This window comes from Sprattus sprattus (assembly GCF_963457725.1).
Source record: "Sprattus sprattus genome assembly, chromosome: 20".
In the NCBI taxonomy this organism is placed as follows: Eukaryota; Metazoa; Chordata; class Actinopteri; order Clupeiformes; family Clupeidae; genus Sprattus; species Sprattus sprattus.
The window spans coordinates 3,252,501-3,262,208 of NC_137918.1; the positions used below are offsets into that span (position 1 = coordinate 3,252,501).

The following is a 9,708-nucleotide window of genomic DNA, read 5'->3' on the forward strand; positions in this document are numbered from 1 at the left end:
TTGACACGTACCACAGGTAGGCCTAAATCACGATTGGATCTTGATACACAATACCTCGTGTATCAGCTAATTTTGCGTGTTGGTCTACTACACAACGGGATAAAACCGAAAACATGTTTCAGTTGAAATCCAAACAAGTTACTTGTCGTAATCTAGACACCCACCGCTACTGAAATATTTAAAATTGATTGATTAAAGATTTTTCTATCTATCAAGGTTTATAACTGTTTGTCACCTTTTTAATAGCTTGGGTGTTAATAGTGTTTACTATAACATTAATAAGTGGTGTTAACATAACGTCACTTATTGTTTGGCATAAATATTATTCTAAAACACCTTCACTAGTTGTTTTAAGCAGATTTGTAAGCATATCATCACGTATGCAATGCATGATGTCAGCGAATATGTTCTGAATAGTAGCCTATGTTTCAAGTAGGCTACAGCCAAGCCCTCGTTCTGTTTTCATCAATAGTAATCGAGTTGATAAGTCTGATCTATACGCAACTGTGAGGTGCGCGAATGGACAGAGCGGCCAGCTGCCAATCACTTAATTACTCAACCTGCGTATGCAACCTGACTTCATCAGTCGGCGGTTTCAATATTTATGGCGCTCCATTTCTGACCACTGGTTAGTCCTAGATTCTATTGATATAGATTTCAGTAGTTTGCATATATATATGAGGTAAACCTTGATAATCTTTGAACCATACATGATAGCACCATGGGGCTTGGACTATTGTCAATGTATTAGCCTATTGTCGATTTTGATTTAAAGTGGAAGCAAAATGATAACCTCAAGCATATCCTCCATTATTTATGAAATGGCACCGAAGAGCCATTTTGACCCAGGAAAAACCCTGGTAACGTTAAATGTACTGGTTTTCCCATCTTACTTTGAAGCAGCAATATGGAGTTTTGTTCCAAAACTAGTAAGCTAACTACCTAAAAGGCATGCAACAGCCCAGCTGACACTGATAGTAGCTTGCCAACACACTAACTGGTGTCTTTTGGCAGTATAGCAGGCAATGTCATGCATATGAAAGCTTTTATTCCATTTTTGCAGGGGGTTCCAGCCCGTTACACAGAACTACATAGGGAATATCTTGGATTTCTAGTGGGGAAAACACAGGTGTTTATCTGTCCTTCACATGACCATATGCTATCAAAATGAATTTGAGGATGGTACCAAAAATAGTTGCCTATAAAACCCAGGGATTAAAATTAACGTCGTCCCGTCGTCCCGGGGCCGTATTAAATTGTCATTGGGACGATCAACAATTTCATTTGGGACGACGTCGGGACGACAAGAATTTCAGCCCGTTTTTTATTGCACTTGCAACTCATTTAAACGGAAAAGAAACGCTATTTCAATGTCCTTGAATGAAGACATTAGACACTGACAATAAATCTGACTTGATTTGAAATGGACTCGCGCCTCACGTTTGTGTTCTATTAGTGACAACAGTGGCGGTCCGTGCATTTCACGACTAGGCCTTCAGCGATGTCCTACACGATGTTAAACTGAGTGAATCCACCTCTTAATACCATCACTATGACGCCATGGCTCTCGAACTATATATTTATACAGAAAGGCAGTATAAGTGAGCATTGCATCACCTTAACATAGTCGAGTAAAACAGACTTAATTAATATTTCCGGAGCATTTCAAATCAATACACCCGTATTAACAATACATTAAGAGTAGTAAACTCTCAGTTATCTAGTTACAGATCGCTTGGATATTACTGTCACAACTTTAAAATAAAAGGCGATTTTCAGGGATTAGTCTACAAAGTTTTATTCAGTCCACCGAAAGTAGCCTATGTGAGCTTTAACAAGTTTGTCCACTAAACATCGCATTGTCCCACCTGCAAAGCAGTTTCATTAAACTTCCTATCCTCACGATATCCAGTTTTTCTTGAAAGTTCCGTCTTGAAAATGGCGTTGTAATTGTATCAAAAACTGGAATTATCAAGTTGGTGTAAACTAGTTTATTTGAGTTGGTTAATGTAATTATATATAGTCTAGCATAATAAGCATTGCAACCGATGTACGTCGTTTTCACATTAGCCAACTTTAAACTGAGCACTGAAGCACTGCACCGGTCTGCCTCAGTATCCAATCAAAGGTTTACGTGTCACGTTCAATTCTGAAGGCCTCAGGGAAGATTTCTATTAGCCTGGTAACACATGATAGCTGAAATATGATTGGATGAAAGCTCTAACATTTATAAACAACGCTGAAAGCTATGAAATCAAGAGAATGGACTATGGGGAATAATTTAATACATATTTATGAAAAGAAAATATTAAAATTAAATTAAATTAAAAAGGATGTTCCTTCCTGAGTGGAAAAAGACATATTCTTGTATTAAATGGGATGCAGGAATAGGAATGTCATCTCAGTTTTAAGAAATGACCCAAACCAATTGAGAGAGTTTTAATAAACAGTTTTGGATTTTAAATCTATTGCCAGCAGCAGTTTTTATTCTTGTATAATCTTAATGGAAATCATTGTTTGAATTAATTTGCACCGAATTTAGTTTTTTTTCTCTCCATAAAATTCGGGACGGTTCGGGACGGTTGAAAATGATTTCTGGGACGGTTCCGGGACGGTGGTGAAAAAAGTTAATTTTAATCCCTGATAAAACCATACCTTAAAAAGTGTCAAATTGTTGCATAGTATAACATTCACATTATATACAGCCGCGGAAAAAATTAAGAGACCACTTCAAAATTATCAGTTTCTCTGTTTTTACTATTTATTGGTATGTGTTAAAGTAAAATGTACATTTTTGTTTTATTCTATAACCTACTGGCCACATTCCTACCAAATTTCAAATACAAATATTGTCATTTAGATCATTTATTTGCAGAAAAATGACAATTGGTCAAAATAGCAAAAAAGATGCAGTGTCTTCAGATCTCGAATAATGCAAAGAAAACAAGCTCATATTCATTTTTAAACTACACAATACTAATGCTTTAACTTAAGAAGAGTTCAGAAATCAATATTTGGTGGAATAACCTTGATTTAAAATCACAACTTTCATGTGTCTTGGCATGCTCTCCACCAGTCTTTCACATTGCCGTTGGGTGACTTTATGCTACTCCTGGCGCAAGAATTCAAGCAGCTAGGCTTCTTTTCATAAAAAACCTCTGAAATGTGATCAAGAGGAAGATGGATGGTCACAAGCCATGAAAAGAAGCCGAGCTGCTTGAATTCTTGCGCCAGGAGTAGCATAAAGTCACCCAACGGCAATGTGAAAGACTGGTGGAGAGCATGCCAAGACACATGAAAGTTGTGATTTTAAATCAAGGTTATTCCACCAAATATTGATTTCTGAACTCTTCCTAAGTTAAAGCATAAGTATTGTGTAGTTTAAAAATGAATATGAGCTTGTTTTCTTTGCATTATTCGAGATCTGAAGACACTGCATCTTTTTTGCTATTTTGACCAATTGTCATTTTTCTGCAAATAAATGATCTAAATGACAATATTTTTATTTGAAATTTGGTACGAATGTTGCCAGTAGGTTATAGAATAAAACAAAAATGCACATTTTACTTTAACACATACCAATAAATAATAAAACCAGAGAAACTGATAATTTTGAAGTGGTCTCTTAATTTTTTCCGCGGCTGTATATGAGTTGTTTGGGATTATCCACACTAATAAACAACAGACACCCAGGAAGGACAGCAGTCACAGTTTAATCTGGTCTTGTTCGAACTATAAAATGTTGTGTAATTGTCCCATGTTATAAAGCTAGCTACAAAACGTTTTCCTATCATTGCAGGTCAACATGCATGTGAGATGATTGAGGCTACCCAGACGGGGCACCCTCCATGTATCTGGCCAACACAAAAACACACAGACACAGACACACACACACACACACACACAACACACACACATTACAATTAGCTCAACCTCAACCTTTTTGCTACTAAGCTCCGCCTAAAGTCGTGGAGTATAGCTCACTTTTACACCACTGTCCTAAAAACATATACACATGCGCCCTGGGTAATCCAATCACAAGTGGATAGCTCTAAGTACGCAACATCAATTCACATTCACACACACACACACACACACACACACACACGCACACACACACACACACACACACACACACACAAACACACACACACACACACGGCTACATCAGTTCACACCTGGCATTAAAATGCTCCTCGAGTGACTACTTGTGATTGGATCTCACTTCCCCCCCTCTACATGCAAATCGACACATTAATCATTTCCACTTGCAATGAACAAATGTTGCAACATATTCACCATAATCCCATCTTAAAAAAGAGAGAGTGTGTAGCCTACACGCCCTTACCCCTCATGAATATTTGCGTTTGGGTGATTAACTGTCTGTTTACCTTTTAAATACATTCTACATCTCTCACAGTTTGTGTGTGTGTGTGTATATGTCTATACAGTATGTGTGGTGTGTGGTGTGTGAATGTGTATCTCTGTTTCTGTGTATGTGTGTGTGCGTCTTCATACATGTGTGGTGTGTGTATGTGTATCTCTGTTTCTGTGAGTGTCTGTATATGTGTGGTGTGTGTGTGTGTATCTCAGTGTCTGTGTCTGTTTGGTGTGCGTGTGTGTATGCGTATCTCTGTGTCTATGTATATGTGTGTATATGTGTCTATATATGTGTGGTGTGTATCTCTGTTTCTGTGTCTGTGTGGTGTGCGTGTGTGTATGTGTATCTCTGAGTCTGTGTATATGTGTCGGTTTGTGTCTATATATGTATGGTGTGCGTGTGTGCATGTGTATGTCTTTGTCTCTGTGTGTGTCTGTGCGTTTGTGCGTGTATGTGTGCGTATGTGTGTGTGTGTGTTTGCATGTATAAGTTTGATAAGCACACAAGAGAACTTGTTATCATTGGCAGATTTAAGCCCCAAGGTGTGCAGTCTACTCTACGCCTCTTCCCCCCTCAGGAAGAGATAAGAACATGTGGAAACACATCCCATCCATATGGTTGTGAATGGCCATTTGTAACTCCCTAACACATGCAAATGCACAGAGAGGATCTACCTCCATCTGTTTCTCTATTACACTGCTTTCAACAGACTGTTTAGGACATTTGTCTTCTATTTTTGCAGTTCTCATTTAACCAAATCTAGACTCTCCCAGTTCTAACAGGACTATGAGCTCAATTATGTTTTCCCCTCTATAGACTCTGCAAAAAATATAGAAGAAATACAGTCAAAGTAAGATTTTTGATCATAGTCTTTTAGGCAAATAGTTTACCCATTAATGAAAATGTCCTCCTGCCCTTTTCAACTCAACTAAAATTGGTTAGACAACTAAGGGTTGGTCTATCTTAATTTCCGTGTCGCTGAATGGTCACTGCTTTTTGCTAAATAATTTATTTTGTGCAGCACTGACCTGCTAACCTTATATGAATGACAGCTGACATAAGATAGGGAAGGTAATTTTCATTTATTTGTTAGTTACCAATTCAAAACACTGGACTGCCTCAATAATGGTGATCATGATTCAGTCTTGGGAGCTACACAGCTCAACACAACGTGGCAAATAAATAAGGAAGTCTCCCTGCAGTGAAATGTGTGTATAGGCAACTAAACTGGTGTAGACATTTAGATTAACTGAGCAAATAGTGACAATATGCCCATTAACTTTAAAAACAGATGCAATCCAGGTCATACCCACTAATTCACGTCTACAAATATGACCCTTCTGAAGTCCTAGTCATAGTTTAAAGGCACTCAGCAAACGAGCTCTATGTTACATAGCAACCAGCCACTCCGCGCGCCTAATGGCCCTTGACAATGGACCATTCTCTTCCCCAAATTCCAGCGCTCACTCAAAGCGAAGATAAGAGGCACCACTTAGGTCTGTGTGGAAGTGTATGGTTGCACAGAGTTTCTCTTTTCATACAATCAATATGTCAATTTAAAGATGTTAACGGTTTAAATTATAGTTTTACCATATAGTCATATTCAAAATTTGGGAACTAGTGAACGTAACTCCAAACAAACCAGATTAAACATTTAAAAATTAACTATTTCGTTAATCCATAAATAGCATTAAATATGAACAAACCATAGATCCATAAATATATGTATAGACACAGTTCATTTTACGTTAAGATATATCTTAACGGCCATTTAGGACATTGCTACCCACCACCTCGGCACAGACCAGCAGTCCCGACGCGCTTCTGATGAATTGTTTGTTGCAGGAGATGGTTGATGTGGAGAGATGGTCGAACTCCAGGTACGGGTTGCTGCTCGTGTTGATCACGGTTCGGGAGGTCCCACTTTCCTCCATTTCAGACGGTAGGGAGTGAGACTAGCCCTTGGTTCCTGGAACAGCCTACGCAGGGCACTTGTTGCAAACAGGTGTAAAACCGTGTGCAGTTCATCTGAAACAGGCGCGGCAAATTTCAGAGTAACACAACGACATGGTGTTATACTGAGAACAGTTCTTCGCAACTATTTGAACATTCTGATGAAAAAGAAATACAAAGAAGCGTCGCTCCAGTCCCCCACCAACGGACCACTGGTTGTCGGCGGCTAGACACAAGCACACACACTACCTTGTGCGCGCGCACACACACTCTCGGGCACACTATTCTCTGTCTCTCTCTCTCTCTCTCTCTCTCTCTCTCTCTCTCTGTTCTCAGTATTCTGAGAAACTATTGCCTATGGTAAACATCTTTTCTGTCATGTGATTACAGCTAAGGTGAAAACAAAATGGAGCAAACTGACATTCTCTGAATAGGACAGGTGATAGACGAGAAAATTATGTATAGCACAGTTTTGTTTGTAAACTGGGATGGATCACTTGAGTTGGCATTACTCAAGTGAGTATCTAGTTCTGATGATTTTCCTTCAGGACAAACCATGGAGAGGTTTGATGTCAAAACATGCACTGGATTATCGCACACTTTTCAGAACTGTGTTAAACTTGTCTGGAGTGTTCCTTGAACTCAAACTGTACCAAAGAAGGAAGCCCAGAAGGTATAGGGAGCCAAATAATCGTTTACCTTTTTTAATCAGGCTACCATGGGGAGACTACAGGAATCAAATTGTTGATTTATGCCCTGTGTGACACGCCTGCAGATGTCCTGAGAGAGTCTTTGTAGCACTCATCTATACTCCAAAGTTCCTGTGAACAGAATCTCCAGTCTTAAATCATTTTCGTGTCTCTGGCTCGAATCCATGTTCTTATTCAGCACTACCAGAACAGGGGCGTCCCTCTCTACCTTTAAGAAGCTCTTGGAGACCCAACTCTTCAGAGAGCACCTCCTTTCCTAACTTGCACTTCCCCTCCCTTCCTCTTCCTTCTTCTACCTCTCCTTATCCTTCCTATCTCCTCTAACTAGTACTTCACTCGCACTTACATTCCTGCACTTTTGTATTGTATTTATTGATAAACTTAGTTTCTATTGGTCGTATCTTGATTGTTCTCTCCTTTGTATGTGGCTTTGAATAAAAGCTTCTGCTAAATGACAAAATATAAATTTATATGTAATTCAAGATGCCATTAGCCCCTCATCCCTGGTGAGGCCCAGACTTAAACTTCCATGTGTAGCTTATCTGAATTTTAGGCATGATCGTAACACAGGTCATCTGGATCACATACTCATCTTGCTTTCACATGTGGGAAACACGTGGTGCCTTGGCTGTTTGTAATGAAGTGATGGACTGACACTGTTTGCGTCCACATAGGTCTATCCTTGGCATTGCCTTATACACCGAGCCCCTACTCTTTGTTCCTTCTCAGCTTTAGTAATGCTTACAAATATTGTGAAAATAAAACCAGCAGGTGTAATTCACTCATATGATAACCTACTGCACACAGCATGAACTGCATAGGGTTCTATTCCAGAGTTGACCAACTTGATGTGTCACAATTGTGCCACTAGAGAGAGACAAACCCTAATTCTGCTCGTAGGGCCCAGTGGGTTAACGGCCTCGTGATAAAGACATGGGTGCTTATCATTTCCTTTATTTGTTAATCCTCCCTTCCTTCCTAGGATTACGTACTAGCCCCTCCCTCGTATTCAAATGTGAAGGCAGCGAGGGTAGAGGGAAGGACAGGCATGAGGAATGAGATGTGCTTGCTCACTCACGTGTCACTTTAAAGGCACCCAGTGCAACATTAGAGGCTTGAGACTCGAAAAATAAACATTCAATTTCTAGTCTTTTTTACACGTAGTAAGTTTCAATAACTCCATACCATTACATTATCGACATTCAAGGAGCAAAGATGAGACGTCGTTGTGTGGTGAGAACTGATAGAAAATCGCGCTGCCAGCTCCGCCGGTGGGGAAAGGCCGCTCTTGCGGCTAGTTTTTTGCGCTCTTTTTAACTCCCAAGGTATCAAATAATGATGCAAATGTGCTAATATGGTGAAGTAAATGTCTATATCATAAAGATTGTCTAATCCAGAATATTTCCATTTTGATGCCCTAATGTTGCACTGGGTGCCTTTAAGAGACGTCAATTACTGATGATACAGCAGCGTCACCTCTTGCTAGACTTAACTGGCCTGTCACTATGTACAGCACATTAAGATATTAAGGACTTTATCAAACCAAAACATTAAACAACAAATAACCATTAGGTGCTGTTGCAATGATTTATACCTACATTGACACAGGTCTACATTAAATTTGTATAACTCATCATTGTTTTCTTTGTCTATTGTGCCAACTGCTTACATAACAGTGCTGGTGTTGGGTGTTTCCCCTCTCCTAAGCGTCTGTTTTTTTTTTATGTTTAAATGTAATGCTGAGGACCCGGTTGAGTGCAAGAGAAGAGAAAGATTTCTGCCAGTATTGTAAAGATCTGCAAAAAAAAACACCGACCCACCCAGCCAATAAAAAAAGACAACTCACTACTCCAGAGCGTGATGTTGAAGAGGGTTCTAGTGAACTGGGTGAACGTTTGACGGATAGAAATGTGAAACGTAAACATGTCACGGGATGTTTATCTTATACTGAGTAAGCTAGTTGGAGACTGGTACTGTTGAGCCTTGAGGAGGTGGTATGGGCCCAATTCAACAAAACACAGATAGAGAAACGTGGCTACTTCACAACCCCAGTGAAATGCTCATGAAAGGGTCTCTTTGTTCTTGCTGTTAAGTATCAATATCAGTATGGTGACTGAGGGGCGACACGATGTGATGTAATTCATAGGCTAGGTTGTTGGGTGCAATTACATGCATGTGACATCGAGAGGATTGGCCGCTGTTGGAAGTTCCCAGCCAGTAACACGAGGAGATAAACTTCCTCTCATATGTATAACTGACATGCATAAAGGAATATCCTGGACAGAGTTTACCAGTATAACCAGTCTCCAGCAGGAAGCTCCTGCCCAGCTGCTGGGACCTTGAATTTAACCTTGGTTTAAATTGTCTTTAAAAAGGTCTTGTTTTTGTTTATCTCTGAAAAGGGATCTTTGACTAATTATTTTTAACAGAAATATTAACGGTACATTTGTTTGCTATTGGACATGTTTTGACAAAATCCTGTCGAAAAAAAACACCACCACTGGTTTTCTCTCTTCAATTCCCTTTCCCAGACTGGCGCACAGAGCCCTGACCTCAACCCCACCTTTGGGATGAACTGGAACGGAGATGGCGAGCCAGGCCAGGCACCATCATTAAGGTCCTTGGCAGCATAACTAAGGTCCTTTGCAGCCTAGGCCTATGGCA

At 39.7% G+C, this 9,708-nt stretch overlaps 1 protein-coding gene across 1 annotated transcript in view; it reads right to left on the minus strand.

Moving 5' to 3' along the window:
- LOC308382059 (CKLF-like MARVEL transmembrane domain-containing protein 8) overlaps window positions 1-6,315 on the minus strand; it is a gene marked incomplete at both ends in the record, with an annotated part of 13,251 nt that extends 6,936 nt beyond the window's left edge. The window contains one exon of the mRNA XM_080859742.1: window positions 6,172-6,315. Within this exon, the coding sequence (XP_080715868.1) occupies window positions 6,172-6,315 (144 nt within the window). The remainder of the gene's footprint in view (window positions 1-6,171) is intronic.
- Between the last annotated feature and the right edge of the window lie 3,393 nt (window positions 6,316-9,708).